This window comes from Pseudonaja textilis, chromosome 3, assembly GCF_049901715.1.
Source record: "Pseudonaja textilis isolate UNSWEBS1 chromosome 3, rPseTex1.2, whole genome shotgun sequence".
Classification (NCBI taxonomy): Eukaryota; Metazoa; Chordata; class Lepidosauria; order Squamata; family Elapidae; genus Pseudonaja; species Pseudonaja textilis.
The window spans coordinates 158,127,410-158,148,519 of record NC_141992.1 but is presented as its reverse complement, the minus strand read 5'-3'; the positions used below and the strand labels follow the sequence as shown (position 1 = coordinate 158,148,519).

Here is a 21,110-nt window from a genome sequence, read left to right as displayed (position 1 = left end):
CAAATTAAGGATTAGATGCATAGTATCAGAACAGGTTATTTTTAAAACATTTATTTTCTTATTTCAGTGCATATGAGAGATCCTAATAATCAACTTCACATAATCAAAAACTTGAAAATAGCTGTCAACAACATTATTACTCAGCCACCTCAACCGGGAGCTATTCGAAAAATTCTGAATGATGTGGTGACTGTTAGCCAGCCTGCTGAAGGATTACTAGCTAATGTGATTACTGCAGGAGATTATGATCTCAACATTAGTGGTAAGTAACAAAAAGATTCCCATATGTATTAGATTAAATCATTTAAAACAAGTAGTTTAGTTTACTTTATTGTCATTGCACCTCATATAATGAAAACAAATACCATCTTCAGTGCACATCATTACCATGAAAATAAACACAAACACTTATCCTTCACACTCCACACATTGAATTGAAAACCCCAGCACCACACCACCACTGCACTATACAGTAGAATTCAAAAGAGCTACTGTCCTGGGATAGAAGCTGTTTTTCAGCCTGTTTGTCCTTGTTTTTATTATTCTGTACCGTCTACCAGATGGGTAATAGTTCAAAAAAGGGGTCCCCAGAATGAGATGGATCTTTAAGAATATTTTGAACTTTCTTAAGGCAGCAGGAGCTATAAAGCTCTTCCAAAGAGGTGAGAGGGCAACCAATGACCTTCTGGGCAATGACGTTAACCCTCTGGAGTGCTGTCCTATCTGCCACTGTGCAATTGGCAAACTACAGAGGTACAGTAAGTTAAGATACTCTCTATGGTGCAGCGGTAGAAGGTCACCAACAGTTTTTCATTCAGTTGTTGTTCTCCGATAAGTCTCAGGTAGTATAATCTCTGCTGGGCCCTTTTGACCAGGGCTGCAATGTGAGCACCTCTTTTATGATAACACCAAGAAACTTAAAACTGGCCACTTGCTCCACTCGGTCTCCATTAATAAGCAAGGGCTGGATGTCAGATATGTTTCTTCTATACAGAAAAGCTCTCAGAGATAGCACTGATCATTGGCAATATTTTCCTGCTGTTTCTCTTCCTTTATTCATCTTCCTTTAGTAAGAAGATGTTCCTTGGTCTTATTGGTGTTGAGGACCAAGTTATTGTCTCCACACCACGAAAGCAATTGGTCCACCTCATCTCGGTAGGCAGACTCGTCCCCCCAGAGATGAGTCCTACCACTGTTGTATCATCTGCAAATTTAGTAACAGTATTACTAGCGTGAATGGGAATGCAGTCATGCCCATAAAAGAATATAGAGTAAGGGACTCAACACGCAATCCTGTGGTGTACCAGTATTAAGAATAAGGGCTGAAGAGGTATGATATCCTAATATATACATGTGCACACACAAGCGCATGCGTACACACACGTTACATATATACACATGCACATTTTCTTTATGGGGAAAGTACAGTTCCTTCTACAAAAGTCTGACTATCATAAATAAAGTTTGAATGCTTCATAGTTACAGAGTTTGAAAATGCTTCAGTTTTGTTTCTTAATCAAAAACCTTTACTTTTTCAATTATCAAAAACAAGGAAACATTTAGTTACATATATGTGGAATGATGTTTTCCTAATATATCACTTACTGTTAAAAGTGTTTGTACTGTACTTGTTATTATTGCTGTAAATTGTAGTACCTGTTAACTCTTTTATCCACTCAATATTTTTTTTACAGAATCATAGAATTGGAAGCAATCTCTGAGGTGTAATTCAGACCAAATTCTACTTTGTACAGAAAAGTTCTCAGAGATAGCACTGATCATTGGCAATATTTTCCTGCTGTTTCTCTTCCTTTATTCATCTTCCTTTAGTAAGAAGATATGGAGTAGGACTCAGCCATAAGTATTGCCTGAATAGAATATACACTAGTAATATGGAAAAGGTTTAGTAGCCCTGAATTCTGATTGTACTATGAAATAATTGTATATCTCTATTTTTAAGCCTTCAAACTCATATTGACTGATCTTGAGAAGTCAAGCACGATCAGATCTGATTAGCACTGAATGTTAACCAGAAATTCCAGGATTATAGTTGTAATAAGAAGAAAGCTACCGTGTTTCTCATATAATAAGGGGCGGGTCTTATTTTTTTTTGAGCCCCGAAAAAATGGCTGGGCTGTCTTTTCAGGGGTGACTTAATCCCCCCCCCCCTTGCATCTTCGGGCAGGTGGGTGGTGACGGCTTGGATGTTGATCTCGGCATTGGTGGGGCACTTTGTATCAGAGTCAACGCAGGCAGCACTATATCCGGGTGTGCAACAAAAGTACTTCCTAACAGCAAGCCCCCCCCTCCATTTCCCCCCCATTTCGCATGTTTTAATATAGGCCTTAATTTGGGGGGAGGGGCTTAATTTTATTTCATGCCTATAAAACATGCTGGGACTTCCTATTGGGGGAGGCCGTATTGTTGGAGAAACAGGGTATTGCAAACAACTTTCAAAAGAACCGTTTCCACAAAAGCTACATTGATGTTTGTGAAGTCCTTACGAATTGAGCTCAGTTTGCAAACAACTTTTAAAAAAAAATCTCCATAATTTTGTTATTTAGATGTACTAACTTATAGTTCAGATCACTGAGAGAGACAAGGAAGTGATAGGGGAAAAAACTTTTAACAGAAAGGGAGAAGTGAAAAACTTCAGAAAGCACATTTCTGACTTAAAATATCCTAAAAGGACATAAAGTGTTGTTGTTGTTTTTTTTTACTGTTTTTCAGTTTGAATCTTCTTTTTGTCTTAAAACTTCGTTAATTTTTTTTGGCATTTGTTCTAACATTTTGAACATAAACATTTTTAGCATATACATTCCAATAGTTTATTTTTGTAGTGAAAGGTATATAAAATTATATTACATTTCAGTACAGGTTGGTCACTATTGCATCTGAATAATGCACTGTTGTGAAGTCTAATTGATATAATTAAGTAGTGTTTGTCAATTTGTTTTGCACAAAATATATGTATTTGGTTCCAATTCAATATTGCTTTTGAGTTTTTACTTGTTAGATGATTTAATTCCTAAACATCTTAATTCAGCAAAAAAAAAATAGTCATAGCTAACTAAAGCTGTTTTTTTGGCAAATAAATAGCTTTGATGTATTATTAAAGTAGTTAAAACTTAATGGTTGATCCTGAATATTTTTGTTTGAAAAAAAATGTTGTTGAACTCAATGGTATATAAATGGATGACATATTCCAGACCTTTGGTTTTGAACAAGACTATGCATTTGTATTCCTCTTAACCAGTTAGTACTTGAAATAAGTGAAGACTGCACTATAACTAAAAGTACTATTATATTATTTATATATATGGTGGGACTTTGATTATATGCACCTTCAGAGTACAAGAAGACAGTTGTCTTTGTCAAAATGTTTGCAGTCTAGCATTCAACGTAATAAAAAAATGATAGTTTCAATTGTTTATGCTTAGACATCTGTCAGTTTTTTTATAGATAAATTTCATTGTAAAACTGATAAAGGGTTTAAAATGATTCACAGAGATATAAATATATATTGAAGAATTTGAAGAAACTGAGATGAGGCATCATATAGGAGTGGAAGGAATAAAGTTTATGTTCAGGTTATATTAAAATGGAATAATTGAACAACATTATTATGAACTTTGAAGACAGTATCTGGGAAGACAGTATAGGGATTTAAAGACAATAATGCCATCATGTGATAAGAGCATTAACCAAGTTGGATTATTTTGACTGCATATTCCTGGATAAACATCAGGAGACTAAGATGAGAAAGATTGCAATAGGCTTTTGTTCCTCTCAAAGGGAGAGAGAATTCCATTCCTTAATTTTGGGAAGGGAAAGGGAAAAGGAAAGTAAGTAAAAAATAAACTCAAATAAGTGCAGATTTAAAAGGGAGATGCTAATATTGTTAATGAGGAAAGAGGTTTGGGGAGCAACAATACACAGTATCTACTGAATGTGTAAACCCAGTCAAGCAGAAATACTGGAGAAGCAGTTTAAGATGAAAACTTGAAGTGAAGGAAGTACATGAGTTGAATGTTATCTCCATAAAGATGATACAGTATAAGACTAGGCAGACTCAAAGAGATTGCATACCAAGGATGTTTGGTATGTACTCTGAAATACCTTTATATACTCTAATGTCCTAGTACTGAAAAGAATGGGTTTAAGGCCATTCAAGAGCAATCGGTTGAAAGGAAAGGGATGAAGGCCGGGACTGAATCATTCAGAATTCCTCGTAGCCATAGTTTTAAAAAATGCAAAAGGAGAAAAAAGGAAGAACTTACAGAAATACTCATTATACAAACATATGTGTACATTTATGTATTGATTTGTTTACATTTAAATAAGTTTGGTTGAGAAAAAGGAAAAGCAGGTATTAAGAATGTAGATGATGTAAGTTCACTATATTTTATATAGTCCTCTGACAGACTCCTGGTGAAGAATGGTTGTTCAATGGAGAGAGATAAATGCTTCAGATCATTGTGTAACTGATAGCAAATTGGTATATTTCTAATCTTTTAATATTAGCCTTCTTTACAGTTGTAACAGTGTAATAATCTATTTCTTGTGCCTGTTTTTAGTTTCCATATCATTAGTGTGTACTTAGAAAGAATGTATGGTAAATACCAGAGAAAACCAAAGAATCTTCCTGAGTAAAACTGATTCTGGAAGTATATTCCAGCCAATGTAACACAAAAATAATGTTGCTTTTCTTGATTTGAAAAATAGCTACTAAGTAGTAAAAAATTATTGAGGAGAGGACTTTGGTTTGATTTTATTATAGTTTTAAAATTCTTTAAGCTAATTATTAAATGGAATGCAGCTAAGATAAAGGCAGTTTTTCATTGTGTTTAAGATAATGAATCTCATAAAAAGATTTGTAGGATCTTTCCTACAAATAATTCCTAAGTCAGGGCTAAGCATTATTTATATTATTTAGTGTATGTTATATCATACATGGACTAGCAATATATGTCAACATTTAATCTAGATTAATAAAACACAATAAAATATAAATGTTAAAAAGATCTGTGTTCAAAAACCAAAGTGTATGCCTTCTAACCATTGAAGAGGAACATTTTTTAAAAAAATATGTCAAGTTTTTTATTTTATATTACTTATTATTATACATATTAATGCATGAACAGTGTGATACCTGGGTATCATACATTTAGTACAGATGAACATAATGTTGTAACTCATAATTATTACATTTCATTTTCACTGTTTCATGTTATTTAAACATATCTAACTACCGCCATTCAATTTCTAGACCTCCCTCTTGTTATTGCTTAGATCTTGTTATATTAAAATATATATATTGCTGTTCCCATCTTACTTCTATTTCTATTATTTGGAGCGTTGTTGATATAAAAAAATCAGATACTGTACCAGGATATGTCCTCAGCTTATAGCCAGTCACAATATGATCTACAGTTTGACATGGGACCTTGCAGTCATACTGAGGGGAGGATACAATGCTTCATTTATACAGAGAGTCACAGCAAATGTCATGTGAAGTAGAAATCTTATTCAGAATTGCCCATCGCTGATGATGTAGTTCAAAGCATAGCAACTTTTTTGTGGGTCATTTATCTGTCTACCTATGTCTGAGTGTTCAGCGACCATTTTGCTTTCTATTGAGAATTGATGTTAAAGTGGCTGGGCAGATGTTGTGCAAGTGCCAATGGGGGATTTCTGGATTTGAGTCTTCCAGCTGATAATTTGATTATCAGTGCTAACTTGGTGCCATCCTGATGTTTCTAGATTAATTCCTATTTGGGTTTGATGGGTAAAAAGTATCCAGAAGCACCTTTGCATTAAACAAATAATTTCTGATTACTTAAGCAACAGGTGTCAAACGCACCACATCATGTGATGTATCGGGACATTTTTCCCTTCATGGAACTGAAGTGGGCATGGCTTGTGTGACACATCTGACCAATGGCTGCCAGTTTGACATCCCTAACTTAAGCCAATCCCATTAACAGAAGGAGGAAAATTAATAGCAAATTCTAGTGGATAGCTTGGTTTAGAGTAAATCTGATGATTTTTATACAAATGTAGCAATTTTTCCTGGACTGTTGATTTGCATATTTCAATTAATTTTTGCATAATATCACTTTTGATATTAATGTGCTTAAATTGGAATAAATCAGTAGCATATTATTAAAATAAATTAAAATGTTAAATTTATTTTAGCCAAATCAATCTAGAGAAAATTTCAGTGTGTTGCTTGTATACAATTGAATTCCAATATAAAGAATAACATTTTTTTTTTATTTATACACTAAGGAATCTACAATTGTAGTTCTTGACTATAATCTGTGACATTATATCTTACTCTTGCCAACAGATCTACGCTATTAAAAGTAGATTTGAAATTTGCATTTCAAAGAAATTGAAAATTTCCTTTTTATTTGTTACTATTTATTATTTGTCATTTCTATTTATGATTTTTGATTATATCAGTTTTATGGGGTTTTTTTTGTGATTGGTTTAATATGTGGATGTTTTAATTTGTTTTATGTAGTATGAAGCTAGCCAGAGATATTTGATTATGACAGGATGAATTAAATAAACAAATTAATTGATAAATAAAGCTACTCCCCTCTCATTTTGAAAATTATTATGGATTATTAAAAATATTCAATGGCAATATTTGTTATGAATCTTATATCAACATTTACAGAAAGCTTAATTCTTGACCGCCAAAGATGGAACCTATAGGGAAAGTTTAACTATACCATTTCCAATCAGAAGAGCTTAGGCTTTTGCATCTTTTGATGGTAGCCTCTCCAACCTAGTGTTATCTGTGACTTCTATTAAAGAACTTCTTTTTCAGCTTCTTCTGACCAGCAAGCAGTGTTCTATAACCATTTGACAAAAAACTGAGATTTAATAACACAAAAACAATTTAACAATGACAAGAGTTTGCTCTCACTATAGATGTTAATGGCCTCAATTCACTTATCAGTTGTTCGTGCAGGAAAAAGAAATTGACTCAAATGGAAACAAAAGTTCCCTATCTCCTAGCTTTCCTTCAGGCAATTTTGGATAGTGAACTGAGATGTCCATGCTATGGCGACTGTGTATTTCTCCTGTTGTTAATCATCAGAATTATATGCTGGGATTTGTCTAGTATTGAGAGTTCTAACAGTGTTTTCCTTGATTGTAACTTGTTGCTTGTATCATTATGATTTATATTGACTGTTTCCTAGTATGATTTGATTGCCTATTTGTACCTTATGACTATATTAAGTGTTGTACCTTATGATTCTTGATGAATGTATCTTTTCTTTTTATGTACACGGGGAGCATATGCACAAGACAAATTCCATGTGTGTCTAATCACACTTGGCCAAAAAACAATTCATTCATTCATTCATTCAAGCCACTAGAGCCCCCCCCCTCCCCCATTTAAGACTGAATGGGAGAACTTTCTGGTGGCAGTAATTTCAATAAGAAAACTACGGACAGTAGCTTTATCAGTTAAGGGAGAGCATTGTGTTTTTCATTCAGATAGATTAATAATTTCTCCTTAAGATGAATTCAAAGTTTCATAAGATTAGGAAATAGTTTTACCTAAATTTTGCCCAAGTCTAATTATCCTAGGGATAATAGTTATTTGAAAGGTAAGAAGTCTTCTCATCTTATAGAAGATAGAAGGTCTGGGAAGCAATATCTATGTTGGTAGGAAGAATGTATTAGGCATATTTTGGTAATTGCTTACTGATTTTTTGACTTACTGTGCTAGAGGCCCAGCAAGTTCCATGGCATTGCAACAGCGGTTTTTGTTTAGAAGAAATATGCAAAGCAGCAACTTGATGTGAAGTATCACCCTTCAAGCATTAGAGAACTGATAAATTTACTTCTATGAAAAGTTCTTTTGGACACACAATGGTGCAAAGTGTGTTATAAAATGTTGCACTACTTAGGATACAGTCTTAAGTTATTCCTACGTGTCAGCTATATCATTTGTGAAGGAGAATATAAATTAGATTTACTATAATGTGCCTCTCTGGTTACCAGAAGACCCAGCCAGATTTCTAGAGGGTACAAATTTATCTTATGTATGGGATATTAATGTGTGTCATTTCTTAATTAACTTTCTTTGCTATGTTAAATGTTATTGACTCATGTACTGTATATAAACAATGTTAAAGTGCTTATTACCAAAGTCAGTAAGAAATTAGGTTAGGAAGGGCTACTTCCACAGAAAGCAGAATTCTTACCCTTGTTTTCTAATGGGAAGTAATGAAATAATTTTTTTCCTTTTGGGTATATCTTCTGGAGACTAAAATCGGGAGGGATGCTACCTGTTCTACCCGGCTCTATAGAACTGGTAGCTCTGAAGAGTAGCAAACACAGAACTGTGTCTGCTGCTTTTTGGCCCACCTGCCCACCCAGGCTCTTACCTTTGCACGGCACAGCTGAGATTGAAAAAGTAGTAAAATGGTTTTTCAAATGTTGCGCACCCACGCGCAGTGCTTATCAGCTGTCCGGGCAGCACAGCTTTAGATGTATTACATGCATGCACAGTGTATAAAAAACATAATCACCGAACCGGTAGTAACACCGGTTGAATCCCACCTCTGACTAAAATGGCACCTCATAGTAAGTTCAACTGATTTAAACTTCCTTTATTTTTGGAAAGATATCAATTGCCCATAAAAATTCATTATTCTTTAACTTATGTACATTTGCCTTATTGTAAATTTGAAAATTAGCTACATTTCATATATTTTTGTACCAACAGGATTCCAGCTTCAACGTGCTATAAATAGATATGTATTTTTCAAGATGTGTTTAGAAACTGTGAACTATTCCAAAAAGATTGGTTTGAACTAAATACATATTGGCTATGTGTGAATTAAAATTTAGGAAATATAACACTGTGAGCAAGATATTTCAAATTCTTATTTGCTTAGTGTAATAATTCCATGTTTTCTCTGTCAGATCACTCAGTTAAAGCTAATGTTCCTTGGTACTGTAGTTGGAAAGACACACTGATGGGACTGAACACATCCACATTTTATTCAGGTATTTTGTGTGATAGGTGTGGTTCTATTCCATTTCTGTTCCTCTGTTTTATAATGCTTCCATATTTCTTTATAATTCAGTTGTAGTGTAGTGCTTTCTCAAAATTGTTTTGTTTTTCCTGGAAGAATATTGGTGGTGGCTATGTTTCTCTCGTCAATTCATATACTATTGCTGACTGTGATAATGGAATTTTAAAAAGCAGAAACAATCATTTTCAATTTCTGATTATTTTGATTGTGCATGCTGACTTTTATAATATCTACTGCATCCAAAATTCTTTCCTTTCTCTTACCTTAAATAATGTCTGTGCATATATGGTATCAGAAGTGTTATGTGTGAATTTCTGTTCATTTTCTAGTTAAAATAACTTATGAATGGTCCTTTATTTATCACATAATAAATTTATTCTTATGTGCTTCACTAAATTTGGTTGTATTTCATCAAGAAAGTATTTTTTTTAATTGATTATTATGGCATTTTTAGAGGAAAAAACAATTATATTTCTCTTTAAAATAACATGAAATTTACATGAATAAAATTGTGTGTTACCATTAGAATCTATGGAATAATACTTGAGATGCATTTCTGAAAATTATTTTCTTCTAACATGCTGCTTTCCTTCTAAAAAAAAAAGTTCCACTAGACAAGAGAAAATAGGGGGATTTCAGCTGCCTGTATCCTAAATAGTGTTGATATCCTTTCTTCATTTATACAAGTAGCCAGAATAAATCTTCCTTAAATGTTTTGCTGATTTTGTAAATCATTTGCCTTTCTCTCCTGTACCTAGATTCCTTTTTAACACAGTATATAAGTTGTATAAGTTGTATTCTGATTTTGTGTCAGTTTACTGCATTTATCTCTTAACTGATGGGATACAATATGTTGGTTTGAAAGATAATTTGTACTTTCCAAGATACTGTGAGCATATGTTTGTGATATACTGGCTAAAATTGATCAGTTTTGTCATTGCTATTTTCCTACGCCACAGGTATAGATGGTATAATATATATCTCATCTAGATTAAAAAGTATTATGTGAAGCACTAATTGACCTAAATAATGATGTGCCAGTGAATCTCAATGTCCCTATTCTAATCTGGTGATAAATGTAGCATAAGGAAAATTATAACTTGGAATATAAAAGGAATTAATGATAGAAAATTAATTTATGAATAAAAAGAAAATAGGGTATACAGTATGTCTGAAACTAAATCAAACTAGAAAGATATAATAGATTTGAAAATAGCCTCATCTTATGAAGTAGAGTTGTTAAATACATGACTAATTATAAATGAAAGGTCTTAAAATGTAAAATCAGGAAAATATGAATTGGTATCACTAAAATGTTGTTAGTGTATATGAAAGGAGAAAGAAGCCATATTTTGGTGATAGTTGCAAGTTGTGCTTAGTGAATAATGAAAATGGTAAACAAGATAGGAGCTTGGGGGAAAATCTTGTAAAATTCTGAAATAATGCTATCCAATGGGGGAAAGATATTTAACGGTGTGATAGGAATGAACAAATGGGAACAAAGGAATGGAACTTTAAAAAAATGGTTGGACCATTTGGAGAGCCAAGAACAAGAAATGGTGACTGGTGAGAATGTGCTTAGGAAACTCACTGTATGTTTAGAGTTAATAAGATGCTGAAAAAGAAAGAGGGGGGTCATTTGTAGAAAAAAAAAGTAAGTATTATGTGAGTGTATTAATAGGATGGAAACAAACATTTTTTGCAGGGATAGTTAGATAGATCACATGGTGTTATTGTAAACTAAGTTTCACAACGTTCCTTTATGTTATCTCCTTCCTTAAATTTATTTGGGTTTTTTTTTTCTTTTCTGTTTTCTGCATAACATTGCTCATCCTAAAAGGAAATAGGAAATAGTGCTTTATGTGTGTATGTAGATGGATATACGGTAGTACTGTTGCTTTTAGTTGTGACTTGCAGGAGTCTATTCCAAAGGCTTGTTGAATAGTGGAAGTATAAATGTATGGATATTTCAGTACAAATTGTTACTCCTAATTTTCATATATTTCTGGTTCTTCTATAAAGGATAGATTTAACTGACTATATTTGACTATCAGGTGTCCTCAAACACTGAGCAAAACTCTTAAGTTTGCGTTGGGGTGCTGAATATGTGAAGGGCCTAATTTTCTGGATGTATTGCTAGCTGGTCAAATATCTTGTTTTTGTATATATTTAATCTGGATGTTTTTGGTGTTTTTGCTATTTTAAAAGGCTTTTAGTATTTTTAATTGTAATACATTTTTTGAGCTGTAAGCCACCCAGAATGATTGACTGACATGGGCAGCTGTAGAAATTGAATGAATGAATGTTTTTCTTTAAGGAGAGCACTGAAATATTATCCTCTCCTTCAGAGTAAATGAAGAGAGGGCACTGAATCTTTTATTGCAAAACATGTTGCCATCTGAAAATCGTTATTACTCAATAGCTAAGCTATTGAAAGCAGAAGTGTCTTCTTGCCACCTTTTAAATATATCAGAAAAATTTACCCTTCAGTTGCAGAAAGAAGCAATCACATGACTCCATCTATTTATGCATTTGTGCTTTTTCCAGTCCAAGATTTAATAAAGTATTGGCAATACTGGTCTTGAAAATACTTGAGATAAAGGGATTTATCTTTAATCCTTTACCATATCACATACACTGATACATTTAAAATACTTTATGCACCTATATTCCCTTTTTAAACGTGTAAAAGGAAACATAGCAACTGCACATCACAAAATAGTCAGCTCAATATAATAATATAACAGCTAATGACTTGATAATAATTTTTGTTCTAATGGCTAATTTTATTCTGAAATAGAATAAATTTCTACCAATGTGAAATGTATGCATAATGCTCTTCTGGACCCTTAATGAGAACATTGCACAGTCTGTAAAAATGTAGAGCTCTCTCATTCTTTCATTTTGTGGAACTCTTTAGCATTGTGATTTTGTATGCATGTTTTTCAAATTGATACATGCCTCTATTATATTATTTCACGTCAGCACATTTCTAAAATGCCATGACATATTTTAACTTAATTATTTTGCTATTAAAATCATTTTTATTTTTTAATGCATGCTTAAAGTAATGTAAACAAATCATTAATTCTAATTCTGAAATATTCACCTTCAGGAAAATATCTGTGGAGCTATTAGAATAGCAAGAAATATTTGAGAATGGCAAATACTAATAAGTGGAATCCAAAAGTGCATTTAAATTGTGTGTGTAGGTGTGTTTAGAATAATATCTAAAAGCTGGAGTGATTCATTGAATAATGACAAATAATTACATTTGAATACTACCAAATCTGTAGTAGATACTGAAATCATATGCTAATCCTTCCAATCCTCTCTCACCAAGAATATAAAATTTTTCTTGGTTCATTTTTAAAATTATTATTAGCTATTTCCCCCCCCAAATTGTATATCTGTCTCATAGAACAAATTAGCTGGAATAAGTATTACATGGTGGCAGAGTTCAATAACAGAAGTATTACATCTGTCTGATGTTTCATTTATCACTTCTTTGAAATACTAATAAGATAGGAACTGTATAAACCCAAGTCATTTGGCTGAATGAAGAATCTTATGCTGTGTATCTGAGGCATTGTCTCAAAAGGGTACAGATCACATTGAGGCAATATTTTTGCTAGGAGAATGAAATATTAAACCCTATTTACCGTCTGCACTAGTACCTAGTGCTTTGTTTATTTCATAAGTGCATCAATTTGAAGGATTCACTATGATGATGAAATTATCTTAATTACTATGTGTAGTGTAATAGTACTGCCTTTGAAAAGAAAGCTACAAGAAAGAAATATTGTATTATCGTATCATATTGGCTCCAACCTTCCTATCTTTTCGTAAGGGCCTAAAGACGTAGCTGTGCTAGCTGGCTTGGGGCTCCAATGGGGGATCTGTACAATATAGGTGATAGATTGAATAATAAGAGAACCCACCTCTCTCCCCCACCAACTCTGCTTCTGCCCTCCCCTTGTGTCTTTGGTTGTTAGGTTTGATATTGACATTTTATGTTTTAATTAAGATGTAACTGTAGGCCATCCAGAGTTATGAGTTATCTTATGGTAAGATGGGTGGCCAATAACATCATTCATTCATTCTTTCATTCATTCATTGATTTAATAAAATTTTAAATTTATGCTTTATAGACCTGTGATTTTAATTTAGCAACCACAGCTGGGACCAGCAATTTGGTCATTAAGCAGAACAGTCACATAGTAAAACCATGATAGTGCTTATGAACTTACTTCAGCTTTCCTTTGATTTTGCAGACTTGCAAAGGTTTTAAATGTGAGGATTGGTTGCAAAGTTACTTTTTCATCGCTGTCATAACTATGAGTTATTGCTAAACAAAGATTATATATTGTTAAAAATACTGTTGCAATTACAGTTTTAGCTTCTTAAAAGATATTACTTTTTAAATGTTGCTTTGGATAGCAAGATGGGCTACATATAAATTTTATAATAAAAATACTTATTACTGCTTCCTATATTCCTAATATAAATAAAAATAACCTTATGATCACTTTATGTTAAGAATTTTATGATTCATAATGCAAAATAAAGATATTACTAGTTGTAAAGATGTTACAAAATATAAAAGACATTTATATTTACAAAATATCCTGTGTATATGTCAGGCCGAAACCCAGAGACAACACAGCAAAGTCTAATTGAGTTTAATTCTTTGTTTGTTTACATCTAATTTGCCAAACTAAAGTGATTGCCTTCTAATCCATTAAATACTGTATTTCCTGAGAGAGTCAAGCATGTGACTACCCCAAATCTCTTTCCCCTTCCCCCATCCAATTTGAAAAATTGAATCTCTCTGGAAAAGCTCTTATGTTGCCAAAATTCCCCCACTGCTTCTCTAGGTGCATATGCCATCATAGCATACTGCAATGCAGGTATTCCTCATTTAATGACCACAATTGGGACTGGCAACTCCATTACTAAGCAGTGTGGTCATTAAACAAGACATCACATCACTGCCTTACACCTATGACTTCGCTTCTGCTGAGGTCATTAGAAAGCAAGACATCATGTGACCATCACTTGTGATTTTAGCACCAGATTCTCCACTGACACTGGTTGTTGGAAGCTGGCTGTGAAGGTCACAATGCAATTTTGTATTGCAGGATGCTGCTATTGTAAGTATGAGGATGATTATAAAGTTACCTTTTTAGTGTTGTAATTTTGAATGGTTACTAAACAGGGCAGTTGTTAAGTGAAGACTACCTGCAAGTAAATTCTTGTTGAGCTTAAAGCCTTGTATTTTTAATAGGCACGCACAGAGTCAGACTCTCAGCATACTACTCATAGTTTCTCAGGTTATCTTTAACTTTTTATTTGAATTGCTTCCATGGAGATAAATGAAAATGTATCTAATTATATATAAAAACATAGATACAATTTTTAAAGCTTTCTGTTGTTTTAATACATGGTTATGGGATTTATTGAAAACTCCTAATGTACAATTCTAAGTAATTTATAATGCTGTTAACTTGGTATTTTTTCTCAGCCTTCTTTTATAACTTAAGTAGCATGAATGGCTTTACAGCAAAAAAAAAGCTTGTATAACCATCTTTTTAATTTCTCATTTATTTCAGCCACTACCCCATGGTTTGAAGCTTATCGAGAGAGCTTTCTTCAGTCTATGCCAGCCTCAGACCATGAGTTCCTAAACCACTATATAGCCTGTATCCTTAGAAATGGATGGACATGATATATTTTGGTTCAGACAGACCATGTCTCTCTGGTTTGAATAACTTGAGGAAGTAATCCAAGAGGAGGAAATATAACTTGAAGACATGATGTAGTGATTAGATATATTTATCCCAGGTACACAATAAAATATTGGAACCAATCATCTACATAAAACCAAGTATTGTTCCTTTGCAACAGATTTTTGAATAGCCAGATTCTGAAATTTTAGAAGATTATAAACAGAGGACAAATTAAGATGTCTAAAATATTGAGCCAAGGTAAAAACTAATCAAGAATGCTGGGTGAATATTTTTAGGGTGTACTACAAGTAACAATGTATGAGATTATGATGAAATTTGGCAGTTATCTTGAATGAAACTAGACTGAATTTATGAATAACCTTGGCAGGGATACAACTGTAATCCAGTGGAAAAAACCAGTACATTTCCCTGCCCTTCATGAGAATAGCAGAATGGCAGAAACATCCAAGTCTGAAAGAAGGCAGAGAAAGCAATGGACTCTTCAGTAGAAAACTATTTTCTGGCGGTTCCATTCCAACAGACTCCTTAACCGTGTCCATCAAGATTAATATGAAGATTAATTTTATTTAGTATGTGACTAAAAATGAAGTTTGGTCAACTCATATTCTTCCTTACTTGTTGACACACATTATCTATAGTTTGATTGTTGTTAAGTAATGAATCTTACTTTTGTCATTTGTTGTATTTCTATATATATGTGTGTGTGTGTGTGTGTGTGTGTGTGTGTGCTAATATATTGCAGTTGATATATTTTTAAAGCTATTCATTTGGTTTTTAATTAATTTAAATATGAAACCAATAGTTCCAAGGGTTGTAGGTAATATATAAATAATCACATGACTTGAAATGACATCCTGTGCAAGAATTTGTGTATTCTAGACCTTTTCTGAGATGAGAGACTTTCCTCGTTTTTCGATACCTTTGGGAAGGATTCTCAGTGCCTCTATAACACTGCTTCTTGTCTTTTCTGACAGTTCTCTGAAACGCTTTGTTAAATTCCTTTCTGAGATTTTTGTCTTTCCTGGCTTTGGTTTCTCTTTGCAATTTTCATGATTTGTTCTAACAACTGGTTTGTTTTCTTCTCTTTCCTCATTTTTGACAATCTCTTTTTTCACATCCTTAACAAATTAAATTTATGACGACATTCTTCTGGTTCGCTATCAATGAGATTCAGGACTTCAAAGTGATTCTTGATATTCTCCTTGAAAATGGTGGGTCATATTCAATATCATATTATGGAAACTAACTGGCTCTCTTCTTTAGCTCGCCTTGAAACTTGCACGTGAACAGTTCATGATTCGTTCCACAGTCAGCATTTAGCCATGTCTTTGATGCTATAATTGAGCTCTTCCATCTCCTTTTAGCAGTAATATAATCAATTTGATTTCTGTGTACATCTGGGAGTATACATGTGGAAAGGCATTGTTTTGGTTGTTTGAAGGCAGTGTTCTACCTCTTCTGCATTTTAGTTGTAGCATAAATTTGAATGGTTTTTATATTAAAAGGTAGGTAGTGTTCTTGTTATGCCCTTTTTAACTGTAATAGCAGCACCGTTTCTTTGTTTTTAATATCCTGAATAATAAGCAGTATGATTTTATGACTAAAAATGTCTGATCCATCTCAATTTACTGAGGCCGAAGATGTCAACATTTAGTCATTTCATTTTATCTTTCAATGTATTGAGCTTTTCTCATGTTCATGAGTCTTATATTCCATGTTCCTTCCATAATTCTCTCTTTGCGGCTTCACCCCCCACCCGCCCCTGGTACAGATAGGCCACACATAATGATCCTAAGTAGGATCAGAACTTCCATCTCTAAATGATGTGGCCATTAGGCTAAACATCACTTGAAGCCACTGCTGCTCAGAAATACCAGTTCTAATAGTCCCTGCTATGGTTGTTAGGCCGGGTTTGTGCCATCATTAGGCAAGGACTCATGTTTTTTTCTGCCATGCCACCCTTGCCTCCACTTCAGTTTCCCCTACCACCCTATTTTTCTCATCTCTGGCCTTATGGCTGCCCTGCACTTTGCCACTGTCTATCTCTGCTTCCCACATCCACATCTGGCCATCATCTTCCCCCTATGTGGCCTTATGAAGAGCCGATCGCTACCTTAGCTAGGCATACGGGAACAAGAAAGTAGCGAAAGTCAGTTATGGGGTTTGTGTAGCAGGGATAGACAGTGGGGTACAGGTTGGCCAGAAGGACAGAGAGGAGTGATAAATGGATGGGAGGAAGTACATGCTATGGTCATAAATATGAATGAATGGGCTGTATTTGATCACATGGTCATGGGGGGATGCTCAATGGCCATAACTTGGAGGATTGATTGCAGCTTCCAACAAATAGTTAAGGGAGTACTATTTGTGTGGCAACATTAGCAACTAGACATCATGAATGCTTTAATTTAGCTATGTCATAAATACCAGTAGTACTTTGAGATATCCTCAGCTCTTCCTCAATATCATGTTGAATATTATTCAACCCAAGGGAACCATTCTTTAGCACTATATTATCAATCATTTAATACTTTTATCTATGTGGGTTTGGGGTAAAAAATACAAGTTTACCATTGTCTTCTCTTATACATTATGAATTGATGCCTTTGCCATTGTCAATAAAATGAGCAATTATCACCAGCATCTACCATACTTCTTTAGAGTTTGTATCAGTTGTTAGCTAATTTTTACAGTTGTGATTCTACCTTAACATTAAGTAAGGTATGCTCGTGGTATCATCTAGTGAATCTGAACCTGTGGAACAGTTTCTAAAACTATCACAAGAGCAACATCGGATTCAACATAGTAATGAATATTCCTATCCAAAGTGGTTTATTCCAAACACATTGAAATATTACGTGTTGTTGCATGATGTGAGTATAGGAGAGGAACAAAGGTGAGTAGACATCACTAATACTTGATTAGGCTTCTGAAATATTAATTTCAAGCTTGTCCATTTATTTGATTTAAAATAAATGAAAAGGTAAAGACACCTAACTTGTTTGAAGTCATTAAGGTAAATCAGTAATGTGAATTTAAATGATTCCCACCGGTGGGAAATCAGTTGCTCCTTGTCCAAAGCAGTTCTCCCTCACCTTATATAAAACAGTTTGGAAGAAAAAAATGATCGTTCATTATTTAATATTTTTAACTTCTACTGTACATAATGGAATTTTCTAAAAATCAAATAATATTAAACATGAAGAAATTTTAGTCTAGGAGACTTCTACAAGATAGAGTCATTTTTTAATTTCTTTTTTACATTCCTTTTATAATTATACATTGGGTTATAAAAAATGAATAGAAGGAAAGGATTTCTCCACCACCCCTTACCTTACCTCCCTGGCCCCATGCCTGGGATGCCCTTACCTCCATCCCAGGCAACACATTTTAAACAAACTTGTATTCTGGCTAATTAGAGGTATAACAAACTAGGACTCCAGCTTGATTATCTTATTGTGTCTTGACTTCATTTATACTGCACTTATTCTAGTTTTTCTGATGAAGAAATGTTAATTATTGACTATGCACCCAATCATGGATTTCTCATAAAGTAATTTATTGTCCAATAAATATTCATTTAATAACATAATTGTAATTCATTGATGCCTCTGAGAGAAATTGAAGCTAAAACTGTTCAAGTGGTAATTATAATTTGGTATATTTCATCTGCTAGCTGAAGGAAGAATAATTATTCAAGAATGAAATATTTTCTCTACTTAATCACCTCTATGTCATATTTTTCCTTTTGTGTTTTGAAAGGCAAAGCTCAAATTTTGCCTGTTACTTCAACCAGAAACCATTCTTGTGCTGCTCATAATTATATTTCTTATATTTGATAAATGTATTCTCCTTAAAGTTTCTCTTATTCTCTCATACTAGTTTTTCAAAATGTCATAGTTTTCTCGAGTATATTTAACATCTTTGCAGAGCTGATTCAATATATGAAGAAATGAAGCAGAGATATGGTACTCAGGGTTGCTACTTGCTTAAGATAAATTCTCGTGTGTCTAATCGAGGAACAGATGAACAGATCCCTGATCCCTGGAGCCAGTACCTTCAGAAAAACATTATACCAACTCAGGTATCCATCCATCCATCCATCCATCATCCATCCATCCACCCACCCATCCATCATTTGTTTATTAGAATCAAACCACTCCCCATCCATTTTATACTTCTGACATAACTAGTTAACTGCCAACAACCGAGCATTTAATGAAAGAATAGAATAGAACAGAACAGAATAACAGAGTTGGAAGGGAACTTGGAGGTCTTCTAGTCCAACCCCCTGCCTAGGCAGAAAACCCCACACCACTTCAGACAAATGGTTATCCAACAACTTTTTAAAAACTTCCAGTGTTGGAGCATTCACAACTTCTGGAGGAAAGTTGTTCCACTGATTAATTGTTCTAACTGTCAGGAAATTTCTCCTTAGTTCTAAGTTACTTCTCTCCTTGATTAGTTTCCATCCATTGCTTCTTGTCCTGTCCTCAGGTGCTTTGGAGAATGAGAAGAATAATATTTTTATTGATTAGATGAGAATTAGTCTTATCTTAAGAAACAGGCCTAATATTTTTTAACACCTTTAAGCCTCTATGACAGATATGGGACAGTCTTTGTTCCAGAGTTCTTAGAAATAACCTCTGATATACTATCTATTTATTTGAAGACCAAAACACAGTAGACTTAGAATCACACAAACACATCAAATATGAATAGTAATTTAAATACATTAGCATATGTATATCTCTGAGTAGGTATGTTCATCTTGATGTTAATGTTAATTTTACATAATTTGCCTTTTTCCATAAACCCAATAAATGTTTAACTATGTATATTGATTTTCAAGGTAAATTTGATATACCTATTTATCTGAAAAATGAAAACCTGTGGATTTTTGGATTTACCCCTTCCAGTTCTGCAACAGTTGAAAATCCAGTTATTACAAATTTTCATAGAAGAACCTATAGAATCATATAAAACTTCTTCCAATTAATTGAATATCCTGACAAATTACCAAACTATTGCACAATTTCAATACATTTAGTAAAAAGTCTGCTAATTTGTAAATGAGACATATTATTGGCATATAATTGTTATTTAACCCAAACACCCAAGAAGGGGCAAGTACAGGGACACTTCGCTCCCGCTCTGGAATATAGAGCAAGTCTTCATCCGCTGCTGTTGCCCTTACCTTCTTAGGCGAGGAGTGACAGGGAGGGAGGGGCAGGGGCAGCCAGTGGTGCATTCAACTGATGGAGCCACAGAAGAGGGCCCAAAGGGTTGCAGATTGCTGACACCCGATCGATAATGCTTTATATTTTCCCTTCTTCATATATTAAAATACGTATAATGTACATACAGTCCTTGACTTATAACAGTTAACTTAGTGATTGTTCAAAGTTATAACACCACCGAAGAAAGCATCTTATGACTGTTTTTCACATTTTCGACTGTTGCAGCATCCCCATGGTCACATGATCAAAATTGAGATGTTTGGCAATTGGTTCATATTTATGACAGTTGCTGTTTTTCCAAGGTCACATGATTATCTTTTGCGACCTTCTGACAAGCAGTCAACGGGAAGCCAGATTCACTTAACAACCGTATTACTAACTTAACAACTACAGTGACTTACTTAAGTAAATTTTCTTGTGGCAAGAAAATTTGTAAAATGGAGCAGAATTAAGTGTGCTACTTAGCAACATAAATTTTGGGCTCCATTGTGGTCATGGGTTGAGAATTATCTGTATTGCCCCCCTCCCAAGAGTCTATACAAATGTTTAATTATTGATCTGTAATTTAGTGAGAATATTGTATGTCTATCTTTCAAAGCTGTCTTTAAGGCCAAACTGTTTAAAAATAATTGGACATTTTTCATTAGAATATTTTGATGCATAATATTTTTGTAAAATTGAAAGTGTTTTTGTATATTTTATTCTGACAGGAACTTTATGAAGATGGCACATGTACAGTTATTTCAAATAAGAATGCTGATCACTTCATACCACTGGATGGGTTAGATAATGATTCCAAAGGTACATTTCTTTGAAATAAATAGACCAACTATCATTCTAAGTATTTTATATCACATTTTGATTGCACTACAATTTGCCATACTTTTATCAGTTTATAAAGAATCATTTGTCACCAAGAACGTATTATTTATTGCAGTTGAGTACCTTTCCTTTTCACTATACAAGCAGCCTTTGATTTAGAATGATTTGTTTAATGACAGTTCAAATTTGGGATAACCTTGGAAGAAGTTACTTATGACCCACCTTTGAAG

General features: G+C 33.7%; 1 protein-coding gene across 5 annotated transcripts in view; it reads left to right on the top strand.

Moving 5' to 3' along the window:
- TRAPPC8 (trafficking protein particle complex subunit 8) overlaps nt 1–21,110 on the top strand; it is a 64,050-nt gene that overhangs the window by 3,225 nt on the left and 39,715 nt on the right. For 3 of the 5 annotated variants that reach the window (XM_026699249.2, XM_087931200.1, XM_026699248.2), the window contains exons 2-7: nt 68–262; nt 8,956–9,039; nt 14,681–14,770; nt 17,540–17,714; nt 18,749–18,902; nt 20,769–20,859. In XM_026699249.2, coding sequence (XP_026555034.1) covers nt 68–262; nt 8,956–9,039; nt 14,681–14,770; nt 17,540–17,714; nt 18,749–18,902; nt 20,769–20,859 — 789 coding nt within the window. The remainder of the gene's footprint in view (nt 1–67; nt 263–8,955; nt 9,040–14,680; nt 14,771–17,539; nt 17,715–18,748; nt 18,903–20,768; nt 20,860–21,110) is intronic. The other 2 variants (XM_026699251.2, XM_026699250.2) reach the window with 1 other exon arrangement.